The 14,984-nt window shown below is 35.4% G+C and overlaps 1 protein-coding gene across 1 annotated transcript in view; it reads left to right on the top strand.

Moving 5' to 3' along the window:
* The window catches only part of TBC1D32 (TBC1 domain family member 32), a 227,788-nt gene that overhangs the window by 8,096 nt on the left and 204,708 nt on the right, over positions 1-14,984 (top strand). The window contains exons 3-4 of the mRNA XM_038000966.2: positions 5,860-6,021; positions 10,897-11,074. Coding sequence (XP_037856894.2) covers positions 5,860-6,021; positions 10,897-11,074 — 340 coding nt within the window. The remainder of the gene's footprint in view (positions 1-5,859; positions 6,022-10,896; positions 11,075-14,984) is intronic.

Raw genomic sequence — 14,984 nt, 5'->3', positions numbered from 1 at the left:
AGCTTTGCCTTTAGTTGGGGCATGTATTCATTTCACCACAACCTCTATCCATTCTCTCTCATACATGGCTTGCTTTCCTTTACCAGACTACCCTCTGTAGCATCTGAGTTTGCACTCCCTGGGATAAGTATAAGGGCCTTTTGAAAGTATTCTTGAGGCATCCAGGGCTTTTATACGAAATAACTAGAATATATTATATCTCCAAATTATTTTCTAAAAATGATGCAATGGGAACATTTGATTAAAAAATCAGTAGTACTATCAATCTTTGGGATTAGATATAGATTTCATAAGAGCTAGTTCATAGCACCAATACTATCAGGATTACAATGTGGGAAACACAGTACTTAATTTTGTAGACCCGTATTTTTCCCTGCTCCATTGCAATAATAATTTTCTTTTTTTAGACTCAGGGGATTCATGCCTAGGTTTGTTACATGGGTATATTGCGTGATGCTGAGGTTTGGGCTTCTATTAATCGTGTCGCCTAAATAGTGAACGTAGTATTTTGATAGGTAGTTTTTTTAACTCTTGCTCCCTCCCTGTCTCCCATCTTTTGGAGTCCTGGTGTCTGTTTTTCTCATCGTTGCAACAATATTTTCTATCTTGGGGCACCATTATAGAACAGCAGCTTCATTTACTATTTTATGAGGTACTGCCATGAATTCTGATGGTAAAAGAAATAACATAAAATTGTCGGATTAGAATTTAGTCTTGAAGTACTCTTACCTAAAGAGTAGAAGGCCCACTTGAAGAAATGACTCTGTTCATTAATTTGGGATTGGAGGCTCTTAAAGTTTCTTAATGGTTCCAGAGTCAGTAGAATACCCTTAGCTATGGGCAGCCTGGCAATCCTTTCATGATAAAGGGCATTGCCAACCCTGGAGATTTTTTTTTTCCCCCTAGAAGTTTCTTTTGAAAACAGCAGTAACCTCTTAAGACAAGATTTAACCTTGGGGTCCTTGGGTTCATTTAATTTAGAACTTGGACGAAAACCTGGAAGCATTTTGAATGAGTCTTCTGGAGATATTACTGTGGTCATAGGTAAAAATTTTGTCACTAGAAAAAAGCATGAGGTTATTCAAATTTCCACAGAGTAGATTTAAACATTTTCCAGGATATTTGCTATTTAAAGCTGTTGCTAAATGGTGGAGATTTTTAAAAAAGTGAATTTCATTTTTAAAATGACAAATAATAATTGAATGTATTTATGGAGTACACAGTGATGTTTCCATACAGATCAAGGTAATTAGCATATTCATCATCTCAGACATTTATCATTTCTTTCAATTCAATATCTTCCTTCTAGGTATTTGAAACTGTATAATGTTTTATTGTTACTATAGTCATCCTACTGAAGAATAGAACACCAGAACTTTTTCCTCCTATCTAGTTGTATCCCTTCCTTCTCTACAGGGATTTTTTTCATGTGCCTTTTATTTTAGAATTGTGTTTTTTTAGCTTTATTGGCTACATTTTGTTAATGTGCTTGTGTTAACTTTCCTTACGGCCTCAGTTACAGATATATCCTTTGTGTTGCTTACAGATTGGGCTTTATAACAAATCATACCCAAGAGTTATACTTCTCATTGTGATTTTGATTTACATTTCTCTAATGACCAGTGATGATGAGCTTTTTTTCATATGTTTTTTGGCTGCGTAAATGTCTTCCTTTGGAAGTGTCTGTTCATATGCTTCATCCAGTTTTTGATGGGGTTGTTTGTTTTTTTCTTGTCAATTTGTTTAAGTTCTTTGTAGATTCTGGATATTAGCCCTTAGTCAGATGAATAGATTGCAAAAATTTTCTTCCATTCTGTAGGTTGCCTGTTCACTCTGGTGATAGTTTCTTTTGCTGTGCAGAAGCTCTTTAGTTTAATTAGATCCTGTTTGTCAATTTTGACTTTTGTTGCCATTGCTTTTGGTGTTTTGGTCATGGAGTCTTTGCCCATGCCTATGTCCTGAATGGTATTGCCTAGGTTTTCTTCTAGGGTTTTTATGGTTTTAGGTCTTATGTTTAAGTCTTTATTTCTTCTTGAGTTAATTTTTATATAAGGCGTAAGGAAGGGATCCAGTTTCAGCTTTCTGCATGTGGCTAGCCAGTTTTCCCAACACCATTTATTAAATAGGGAATCCTTTCCCCATTGCTTGTTTTTGTCAGGTTTGTCAAAGATCAGATGGTTGTACATGTGTGGCATTATTTCTGAGGCCTCTGTTCTGTTCCATTGGTCTATATATCTGTTTTGGTACCAGCACTATGCTGTTTTGGTTACTGTAGCCTTGTAGTATAGTTTGAAGTCAGGTAGCATGATGCCTCCAGCTTTGTTCTTTTTGGAAAGCAGTGATACTTTTATGCAACTGAAATATCAGATGTTCTGATTCTTGATTCATTGGGTTCCTGGTTGTGGATGCATGGTTGTGGTGGAGAACAAAGAGCTTTTTTTTTTGAGACAGAGTCTTGCTCTGTCACCCAGGCTGGAGTGCAATGGCATAATCTTGGCTCACTGTGACCTCCACCTCCTGGGCTCAAGCGATTCTCCTGCTTCAGCCTCCCAAGTAGCTGGGATTATAGGCACATGCCACCATGCCCAGCTAATTTTTTTGTATTTTTAGTAGAGATGGGTTTTCACCATGTTGCCCAGGCTGGTCTTGAACACCTGACCTCAGGTGATCCACCTGCCTTGACCTCCCACAGTACTGGGATTGCAGGTGTGAGCCACTGCACCTGACCCAAAGAGCTTTTTTTTTTGACTTACCTCATCATGCACATCTGCCAACTCTGTCTCAGAGCCAACTGTGTGTAGAAGCAGTATGGGCATTGTCAGATATTACAGAATTGAGGACATGTTTAAAGGATTCTCTTGAAACCTTAATTTTTGAATTTTTTTTTATTACCAGTGTGATTTCACTGTTTTGTATGGAATGTGCAAAGATTTGGTTTGTAATTAGACATACACAAATTAAATAATGAGTAAATATTTAGTATAGATAGGAAGTTTCCATGTGTATGGGAAGATCTTCAGATAATGTAAGTCAATGATGAATTACCAAAAGAAGCGCAGACTATTTAGATGATGATTAGAGGCTGTTTTCTATGATATATGATTCAGTAAACTTTGGGTTTTGTTTTTCTTGGATTGCATTTCTGAAAATTAATATTTGCTATTTCAATCTAATGTTATAAGACATTGGATTTACAAAATAGCTTCATCTTCCTCTTCTGCTATTCTTAATACTTATTCCCTTAATGCATAGGATTTACTATCTAAATATCGAATATAAATATTGAACATTTTAAAGAAAATTCAATCAATAATTAAAATATTTAAGTAAATTATACTTTTAAATTTAATATGCTAGTTATAACTTTGGGAGAATAAAATTTAATTTTTCTTGCAAAATGAAATTGAAATAATATACAAATTGGTAAAGATATGAGTATTACATTTATTTATTTCCCTTTTCACTCAATTTGAAACTACAAAATATCTTATAACACTTCTGATATTTTTACATCGTTGGGACTCTGGGATTATGGGTTTAACATGGGCTTTGGAGCAAAGTGAATGAATTAGTAGCTTATGAATTTAACAAGGTTTTTTTGTGTTTTGAATATGTGTCTTCATCTGTTTACCTATCATATGGTAAATAAAATAATATTAATGAAGTGCTTAGCACAGAGTTTAGCATGGTAGTCACTTACAAGTTAGTTTATCACCTTTTTTTTTGAGATGTATTCTCGCTGTGTCACCAGGCTGGCGTGCAGTGGTGCAATCTTGGCTCACTGCAACCTCTGCCTCCTGGGTTCGAGTGATTCTCCTGCCTCAGCCTCCTGAGTAACTGGGACTACAGGCACATGTCACTACGCCCAGCTAATTTTTATATTTTTAGTGGAGATGGGATTTCACCATTTGGCCAGGATGATTTCGATCCCCTGACCTCATGATCCACCCACCTTGGCCTCCCAAAATGCTGGGATCATAGGCATGAGTCACTGCGCCCGGCCAGTTTATCACTTTCTTATATGAAGATCAACATAGTTGGAGGTTTGTTGGGAATTTTGAATGTAGCCTCGTTTAAGTAGAGATACTCTTATAAAGAGATTTGATTGATTAGGTATTTAAAGTCCAGGCCAAGGAAGCAGTATTTGACCATGAAAGATAATAGGCAGCCAATTGTTTTAAATTCAGCAAATATTTATTGAGGCATTATGTGCGTCCATGACATGGTATGAGGTATTGGTATGAGTAAAATGGCTCTAGCTCTGACTGAAATAATAAAATAAGTTCTTTTGGAAGGCTAATATGACTACAGTTTTTGGGATGAATATGAGAGGGAAGCAAATATGAGAGAAGAGAGAGGGAAGTGAGAAGTCAAACAAGAAGGCTGCTGCAGTAATCTCTGTTTGAAGTGATATGGCTTTGTACTGATTGATAGAGAAAAAAGGGAGGCAGTGATGAAAGCCAGAGATGTACAGGAACATTAACACATGTTGGTGACTGATTGAGTGGATGGGCAAGGGGTGCAGAAGATGCGGACATTAAAGAGCATTCCATGTTGTCAAGTTTGGGAGTCTTGAAAAATAATGCTGTTAGTGCCAAAAATGTGGTGGGTAGTTGGAAAGAGGAGAGTGCTTTTTGCTGTACACTTTCTTTTTTTTCTTCTTTTCATTCATCTTTTCTTTTTCTTATAGGGGAATTACAGGAAGGATAAGAGGGCATATATGGGGGGTAATTATTGTATAATGTCATCAGAAATTTGTTAATAGACATTAAATGAACAGGGTATTAACAACTAAAACATTTAGAAAAAATAAGCAAATTCAAATTCACAGCCACTGATGTAGAAAATGAAGAGATAAACCTTTCCCCAATGCTATATTTCAATCTAATAAGTATTTATAAAGTGTCTACTGTGTACAAGATATTGCAGATGATAGACAAGTGGATTTGTTCTGTTGTCAAGTCTATAAACAATGTAGAAATCTGGGTGTAGAGGTGGTCAGGAACGAAGCAGGAGATAAAGCAGGTCATATAACTGCATCCAAGAAAATGTTTTACATGCTAATAGAGAAGGACAGAGTACTTTTGGGTCTTAGGTTAGAAGGGATATCAGTTGTTGAGAAACGAGGAAAGCTTTTATTAGAAGGTAGCATTTTAGGCTGTAGAAGATAATCTATAGGAGTGGCGGTAAAACACTCTTAAGTGGGTGTAATAATGTTTTCAAAGGTATTGGGAATAAACATCACATGGAGAGTTGGGCATGTATAAGGTAGTAATGGGACATAGATCTGGTAGGATAAATTGGAATCTATGAGGGCTTTAAATACCAATGGCAAAGTGTGTCTTGAATTTAATAATAGTGATAATCTTAGTAACATAAGAACTGTTTAGGTGGAAGTTACATCAGTTACTACTTTCAAAATGTACACAAAACTCTTCTGATGATGGAAGTTAACTTTTTCCAATTTCTTATTTCATGATTACTATATTCTAGATGATTTTCCTCATCAGCTTGAATAACTGAAAATCCTTAACAACTGCTTTTCATACTCTTTACTGTCACATGTTAAAGATAGGAACATAAAAAAGAAATGTAAAGAGACTTCTAACTGCTAAAGTTTGGGTTGCTTCTGAAATTTGCTTTTTCCTACTGTGGTAATCTTTAAATGATAATTTTTGCCAAGTGTCTCAGAAAAAAATAGCCACAAATTTGTAGATTAGCTTGATGATTTGTGATGAATGACCAATTTAATCCTAGTTTAAGGTACGAAATCTTAATAAGTTACCTTTCTGTGTTGATCTTTTTTTCTGAATATGCTTATGATACTTACTGTATTTAATTTCTAAATATTTGTTTCAGCTATGAATTTGTGAAATACCTCAGACAGCATATAGGCAACACTTTGGGTTCTATGATTGAAGAAGAAATGGAAAAATGCACATCTGATCAGAATCAGGGTGAAGAATGCGGCTATGATACAGTTGTACAACAGGTCACTAAAAGAACTCAGGAATCTAAAGAGTGAGTATGGCCATAATAATATTTTCAAATAACATTTTCTTCAATAAGACTTCTTAACAGCACCCTGATCTCTGTCACTCACAGTCTATTTCTCTCGTAGCAACCAGAATGATTCTTTAAAACACTGAGTCAGATCACGATACTCACCCAGACTCTCCAAAAGCTTCCCATCTCCTTTTGAGTAAAACCCAGAATTCTTTTTGTAGCCAAGCTAATGAGTCCTACCATGGGCCTTCTGCTCCCTCTCCTACTCCACTTCTTACCATTTCCCCCCTCATGCTGTGGTCTTGCCTGCTCTTTCACAAAAAACCAAGTAAGTCCTTTCCCAAGGGATTCACACTCACGTTGCTCCTGTTACCTAGAATGCCCTTTTCCCAAATATTTGCATAACTTGCTCCTTCACTTTTTTTGGGGTCTAGGTTAATTGATGTAAACAACAGTTAAGTTCCTACAGCCTATTTCTGGTCAAAGAAACATCACCAAACTTCTAAATAAAGATGAAAACGCTTGTAATATTAAACACTGAAATAAGTGTGAGCTATACATGCATTTAAGAAAGATTAATAAGGGCAAGATAGTTATTTAACTGGAATAATTATTACACTTCAGAGTTGCTAGTAGCCTATCCTACCTGGCATCTCAGAGTACAAGGTGGGAACCAGCCCTCGGCAGGATGCCATCATCAATTTTTCTTTGCTCATCAATGTTTTAATGAAAAGATGTTGAATTACATGATATCATTTGAAAACCCGCTGTGGTTCATATTTCCAGTATCAGAGACATTTGAATGTATACCTGAGCTTATATTACTGACTGTATTTTAAAGTATTAAATCTAATTTACTTTTAATTAGTTAAACTTTAAAAAAATTATTTTGGAGAAGAGCTCTTCCTCTTTGGGACATTAATATGTTAGTAATTGACAAAGTGACATCATACAGCTATTTTAGTAAATTTAGCAAGTTTGATGCACTGATCTATATCAAGCGTAAGTTACAGAGGCTAAGATTTCTTATTTCTTGATTTGGGGAAAACAAAAAATAGAATCACCTTTATTTTTGGATAATATAATTCCTAGTAAGTCTGTTTCTAGCAGTATCATTAAACAATTCTAGAAGGAATACTAAAATACTTTATTAGTCAGCTAATGAAAGTATTTTCATGGTAAGAGCAGAATTTTATATAGTACTGCTAGGAAATTACTTTTTATCTCTATTTAAGCTATTTGATTTTCCTGTGTTTTAGTTCATCCATGTGTTAAAATTAATACAGTAATAATTACCTCACAAAGATTTTAAATGACTCAGTAAATGTTTATTTTCCACTTTATGAACCATGGATGAAAGATTTTACATTGTGCAGCATTTTTTTTTTTTTTTTTTCAGTTTTTTTTTTTTTTTTTTGGACGATTCTTCAGTAATCACTTAGGGCTAATGTGGCAACACTACATCTGTAGACAGCATTACAGTTGTTATAAAGTATTTTTGTAATTAAACATTTTGAGATTTATTTTTTAAACAGATGTTTGCACACAGAATAATTCATTTATAGGATCTATATAATATACAATATTCCTCATATAATGAGTGAAAATACTGTAGAATTTCATTGTTAATTGATGTGGTTTTTATTCACTATTTCGTAGAGCTTTTTCGTTCTGTAGTCTTTAAAACTTGCAAAGCATGAAAGAATCTACTCAGTGGTGTTTATATTCTATTTTATATCTGTTTTTTCTTGGTCTTTTCAAAACTGCAATGGCTGCTATTGAGTTTTAGTTCATTTAACTCTTGATGTTGATGATATGACACTATTTTTTAATTAACTTTTTAGAATTATTAGCTACTGCCTGTGGCCATTTTTTTAGTATTTCTTACAGCATAATTTTTTTTTTTTTTTTTTTTTTTTTTTTTTTTTAATTTATTTATTATTATTAAACTTCAAGTTGTAGGGTACATGTGCACAACGTGCAGGTTTGCTACATATGTATACTTGTGCCATGTTGGTGTGCTGCACCCATCAACTCGTCATTTACATCAGGTATAACTCCCAATGCAATCCCTCCCCCCTCCCCCCTCCCCATGATAGGCCCCAGTGTGTGATGTTCCCCTTCCCGAGTCCAAGTGATCTCATTGTTCAGTTCCCACCTACGAGTGAGAACATGCGGTGTTTGGTTTTCTGTTCTTCTGATAGTTTGCTAAGAATGATGGTTTCCAGCTGCATCCATGTCCCTACAAAGGACACAAACTCATCCTTTTTTATGGCTGCATAGTATTCCATGGTGTATATGTGCCACATTTTCTTAATCCAATCTGTCACTGATGGACATTTGGGTTGATTCCAAGTCTTTGCTATTGTGAATAGTGCTGCAATAAACATACGTGTGCATGTGTCCTTATAGCAGCATAATTTATAATCCTTTGGGTATATACCCAGTAATGGGATGGCTGGGTCATATGGTACATCTAGTTCTAGATCCTTGAGGAATCGCCACACTGCTTTCCATAATGGTTGAACTAGTTTACAATCCCACCAACAGTGTAAAAGTGTTCCTATTTCTCCACATCCTCTCCAGCACCTGTTGTTTCCTGACTTTTTAATGATCGCCATTCTAACTGGTGTGAGATGGTATCTCATTGTGGTTTTGATTTGCATTTCTCTGATGGCCAGTGATGATGAGCATTTTTTCATGTGTCTGTTGGCTGTATGAATGTCTTCTTTTGAGAAATGTCTGTTCATATCCTTTGCCCACTTTTGGATGGGGTTGTTTGTTTTTTTCTTGTAAATTTGTTTGAGTTCTTTGTAGGTTCTGGATATTAGCCCTTACAGCATAATTTATGCTGGTCTTTTCTAAAAGGTCTGTTGGAAACATTTATTTTCAAAGCAAAACTTATAGATTTTCTATGGATTTTAAGTACCATTATCCTTATCCTGTATATCATTAAGATTTACTTTTATACTTCTTTATTAAATCACCAGATTGTAAGTTTTAAGGAGATAGGGACTTTATGTTGTTCCCATGACCTTACCTAGCTGCAAAGGAGGCTGGGGAGTGTAGTTTAGTCCTGTGCCCAGCTAGAATTCAATCACTGTGGAAGGAGAGAACAGCTTTTGATGGAAGTGTATTGATTGCTGCCAGGGCACTGTTTTGTTTCCCTGTTTGTTGCTGCCCAGAATCTGTAGAGGCAGAAGCTGGATCTCCGGGCTCAGTTATCCTTAAATATACTTTGCAAATTAGTGTGTGTGTCTCAGACTTCTTTTTGCTGTTTATGTTCCTTTATATCAAACTGGGATATTCCCTGGACTCTTTGTTACCTCTATTGAGTTGTCTTCTGTATGTTTCTCCCCCTAGTGGTTCCTAATTTATTTCCATCTGCTTTCAGTATTTTTGTGTTTTCTCATAATTTCTGGTACTTAAAGAAATATGTTAAATACCCGTATTTTAAAACTTATAGTTCTATATGATATACATATTAAAAATTACATTTAAATGTATTAACATAGTTTAAATTATGTAGAAATTATATCTATTTAACAAGAAAAATTTTAAATATATTTTATACTTTTTATATAGAATCTCAGTCTATGATTTCTATTCAGATTCCCCAGCAGATTTGATTTCTTTTATGAGAGATAAAGTACCTTTTCTTCTTTTGATTTATAGAGTTACAATGACCCATTATCCAGAATTATACAGAAAAGGACATTTCTGTGCATAGTTTCCTAGTGTATTTTCATTATTTTAATGACAATAAATATATGTATGTATGTATATATACACACACACTATGCATGCATTTATTATCATTTCGGACATATATGTATATACACACACACATGTATTTATTTCTTGCTATAGTCATATGAAATAGGTTAGCTAGATTGTATTTTTAGTCACATCTTATAGTTGAGGAAATTGAAACTTATTCACGATGACAGAGGTGGCTGGTAAAATAGTCAGGATCCCCATTCAAGTTTTCTAATTTCAAATTTTATAATTTATTCACTATTTTTATTTACATCTTTATGCCTTTTTTGTTTTAAATATAGAAATTTCAGTGGTTCAGGTCACATATGCTTCATTTGTAAAATAAAGAGCTTGACTATATTTATATTTCTTTCTAGCTCTAAAATTCTATTCGTAGTGCTTTTGAGGATTTCAGTTTCGTATTCATAGGGATGCTTGAGAGTTTGAACTTACAAAGTGCAGAAATTTGATACCAGTTGTTTTTAAGCTTTTTAGACCAACCAGAAGAGATTTTAAATATTATCTAATTTGCACTCTTAATAATTTCAGGAATCTTTTCCCTAACATCCTAAGAGTGGGTTGGTTTCCCACCTCTGTTTGAAAGGACACATTGATAGCTTAACTCTTACATAGGTCTTGGGAATATACAAGAGCTCTCAGTTGTGTCTATGGGTGTCTATAAAGTATGGATAAGGGAGAAGAGAAGGAAGAAAATAGAGGATGGGAGGGGTGGAGAAAGAGATAGGTATAAGACAAGAGGATGAAGGTTATGTGTAAGTTAGCCTGGGTTTTGGTGGTATAATATTAATAGTTGACTTTTTTGCTAGCAATTGGAATCTATGCCATTGAAACCTCTTGCCTTAGGTTCTTTTAATTTTACTACCTTGGTCCTCGTAACCATGAAAAAATCCAGGAAATAACATACTTTTTGAATTCCCTATTAATTTTTATTGCTGTTTTGTGAATTTTGTTCTACCACTTCTTCTTTAGGAAAAATTGAGTTTGATTTTTCTATTTAGCATTGTGTTCTTAAAGGGACTTCCCTTTTTATAGAAAAATAGATAATTTAACTAGTTGACTGTTTTAATTTCTGATTGCATTTCTCTTATTAAGACTACCTTGAATTTAAAGGTACAAAGAAATGATGCATTACCTGAAGAACATTATGATAGCTGTGGTTGAGTCTATGATTAACAAGTTTGAAGAAGATGAGACACGAAATCAAGAGAGGCAGAAAAAAATCCAAAAGGAGAAAAGTCGTAGTTACTGCACAGACAATTGCTCTGATAGTGATTCGTCATTCAATCAGGTGTGTTGTTTTGTTTTGCATTTATGTCTTGAAATGGTGTTTAATAATAGCTTCAATAAATTATTTCTTAGCCATATTTTTCCTGCTTTCTTAAGATTCAAAAGAAAAATAATAAAATTAAATCACCTAATATTAAATATTTAGTCCACGAAATAACATCTTATAGAATTATGTTCAGTGAGTAGCTAAATTATATCTGAGACAATTCTTGGTGAGATGAGGAAATTAATGTATGTTGGAATTAAAAAAATAGCGTGTTGAACAAAATCTACTTAAGCTCTAGTTAAAACATCTTATTCCCAGTTAATCTGCATTAAAATTTAACTAAATTAGAGATTACGTGTCACAATAAAACATTTCCTTTATACATTCTCTGGAGGTGAAGGTTGTGAATTGTTAGTTTTCAAACATTAAGCTTTTCTTTAATGTCAAGAGGTTTGAGGTCTTACATTTTCTACTAGCAGGTTGTAGGAACCCTTGTCATTTGGCTGCAGCAAAATTAAGAGAAAGATGGGGCCAGTGGCTGGATTGGCCATAATAGAAGACAAGGAAAACTAGCTGGACTAGAGCCTATGCATGTGCCATGGACTTGTACACAGAGACTACCAGGCCAAAAGAAGCCTGTCTGACCTTAGTGTCGATCTCACCTGGTATTTTTAGTCAAACATTTTTCACCTAATAAGCTATACCACAGGGACATTACTATAAAATAGATCCTAACCATATACCAAGAAGGGATTTGAGGAGTTTGGGTGAAAACATGAATAAATATGTATATTGGTCAAGTTGGGACTGCGTGATTGAAGGAAAAATGGTTTTGGAAATATTGGAAGCATAACTTAAAGGTTATGCTTTGTGCATTGCCACCTGTGCATTGCCACCATTGCATCCTTTAGCAGGAGAGATTATGCTGAGTAGTGAACTTTACAAGTCAAATTGATTTACCTGATGTGATGGAGGACAAGACAAAGACTGTGAATTTTCTTCATGTTGTAACCCTTAATCATTTCTTGTTGAGGAACTGTGTGGAAAAAGGTGGGGTATAGAGATTTTAGTTTAATACGGTCAGATGACTTGTTTAGTAAGTTTATTGAGCTGCTTCTTCAAATCAAGGACTTTCTGGACTTAAAAGGCACAAAAAACACAATTTTATGACTCTGGGGGCTCACAAGATTATATGCTCTTACTTACTTGCTGAACCACCTGAATACATTGAAATTGAAGCATAAGAAAAAAAAATGGAGCATTTGTTCTAACAAGTACAGGTATTCAGATCTAAATAGGACCAATTTCGTAGCTGGCAGTTAAGACCTTGCCAAATCCCAAATGCTGAATTATTTCCAGTCATTAAAATGGTAGATTTTTGAAACATGCAAAGCTTTGGTAGAAATGGGGTTATAATTTTTGAAGATGTTCTTTTTTTTTTTTTTTTTTAATCTTATTTTGTTTCAGTTCTTGAGGAGGAATCATGCTTTAAGTTTCCCTGGATTTCTGTGGGATGTCCACAGGGTATATATAAGTTTTCACGTGTCTACCCTATAAATACGACTTTGTTTTAGAAGGCACTAATTGGGTTGAAAGCAAACTCTGCCCATCAAGAAGGCGTGGTATCCCTGGACTTTTGGGAAGAAGCGTAAGAGTGCCAGAACTGTCCTGAAAGCTCTTTCGGTATGTCTAGGTTCTAGGAGATATTGGGTATAGTTTTGCTTATAGGGAAATGAGACTCTCTTCCATATAGCTGACCAAAGAGAGGCTGACTATATTCAGAACTGAAAATATCTCTAAAAATATATTAGTTATTCATTCCAATAAATATTGACAATCTTATTCATGCCTTCAAAATTGTTGTTTCTTGTTGTGGAGTGAAAAAAAAGATCTGAATTTTCCTATGAATAACGTTGTAAACAATGCTGATGTTAACTGTTTTGATATTAGTGAAATACTTGTGTTTTGTGAATAGAATGGGCTTTAATTCATTGTTATTACTTAAAAAATTGCAGCCTGATTATATTTGGAGTTTTGACCCATTATTGAAAAACAGGAGACTGTTAATGTAAGTGTGAGGATATTGAAGAACAAAGGGTAGACAGTAGTTGTTACTATAGTTGCGAGCATTGCTATGAAAAGATTTGGTATTGTGATTAAACCTGGAACAAGTCTCTGCAAGGTAATGCCAGAAAGATAGAAATAATAATACCAGCTCTAATAATAATACCTGCCGTATACTGGTCCCTGTACTTAGCTTTATATTCACTATAGGTATTATTAGTCCATTCTACAGAAAAAAGCGAGGCTTATAATAATAGTTAAATAATTTACCCAAACTTGAATAGCTAGTGAAGGGGGGACTTTGAGTTTAAAACTGGCCTCTCTCCCTGCAAAGTTGGTTCTCTTTATTCTTTTCCCAGCTACCTGGAGACTGCTTGGGTGTAAGTTATGGTTCCACCACTTACTAGCTGTGTGGCCTTGGACAAATTTCTTAACTTCTTTGTGCTGTAGTGTTTCCCATTTGTAAATGGGGATGAAAGTACTACCTACTGTATAGGGTTGTTGAGAAGATTAACTGAGTTAATGTATGTCTTGTGTTAGAGCAGTGCCTGGCACACAGACACTGCTTTATACAGCTTAGCTTTTATTGGTGACGTCTCTTAAAGGGAATGCTGAAAGGGACACAATTCAGAAACACACTCAAATATAAAAATTTCTCAGCTGTGGTCCTATATGATTTCTTTTTTTTTTTTTTTTTTTTTTTTTTTTTGAGGCGGAGTCTCGCTCTGTCGCCCAGGCTGGAGTGCAGTGGCTGGATCTCAGCTCACTGCAAGCTCCGCCTCCCAGGTTTACGCCATTCTCCCGCCTCAGACTCCCGAGTAGCTGGGACTACAGGCGCCCGCCACCTCGCCCGGCTAGATTTTTGTATTTTTTAGTAGAGACGGGGTTTCACCGTGTTAGCCAGGATGGTTTTGATCTCCTGACCTCGTGATCCGCCCGTCTCGACCTCCCAAAGTGCTGGGATTACAGGCTTGAGCCACCGCGCCCGGCCTATGATTTCAAACTGATCATCTCTGGGCCATTTCTAACTGCTTGGGAAATTAGAGGATTACTTCTGATACACATTAAGCTTTCAGAATTCATATCCTTTCCTCTTGCAGTGTTTCTGTCTTTCTCTTCCTCCGTAGTAATTAGTATTGTGCTGTTTTATAGCGTGCAGCTATGTTATAACCTTCCAAGGGAACTTCACCCCAGGGTGTGTACCTTTATGCAGAAGGTGAGTTTAGGGTAATAGTCACCTATTACTCTTGCCTGACACAAACATGTTTAAAGTATTCACTCTTCCTTTGTTTTTCCAAGCAACTTCTCTTTGAAGCCCATCCTTTGGTACCTGTCGTACATAGAATAATAGTCCTCTCAAAGATGTCCATGTCTTAATCCCTAGAACTTGTGAACATGTCACATGACATGACAAAAGGGACTTTGCTGATGTGATTAAGTTAAGGACCTTCAGATTGTAGGATGATCCTGAGTTATCCAGGTGGGACCCATCTCATCACAAGGGTCTGTGTAAGAGAAACCCAAGAGGATCAGAGTCAGAGTAGGCGCTGTTAAGACTGACAGAGGTTGTAGTGATGTGATTGCTGTTTTTGAAGATGAAAGTAGGCCATAAGCCAAGGAATGAGGGTGGCCTCTAGAAGCTGGAAAAGGCAAAGAAACAGATTCTGTCTTTCCTGGGAACAACCTGAGCTCTATGTTGCTAAGCTTTGGATTCTTCCAGTAAGAATTTTCTTGAGTAGGTTTTTTTTCCCTTATTGGGTACATGGCCTTTCTCCTGTCATTCAGAGTATGTCCTTTCAATTATCCTAATTTATTTTATGCTATTCAAATCTTAATCAGAATATCTTGAGTTCAGCAACTG

The sequence above is a fragment of the Chlorocebus sabaeus genome, chromosome 13, assembly GCF_047675955.1.
Source record: "Chlorocebus sabaeus isolate Y175 chromosome 13, mChlSab1.0.hap1, whole genome shotgun sequence".
Taxonomy (NCBI): Eukaryota; Metazoa; Chordata; class Mammalia; order Primates; family Cercopithecidae; genus Chlorocebus; species Chlorocebus sabaeus.
The sequence above is the reverse complement of the archived record's forward strand: the minus strand, read 5'-3'. Positions and strand labels throughout refer to the sequence as shown.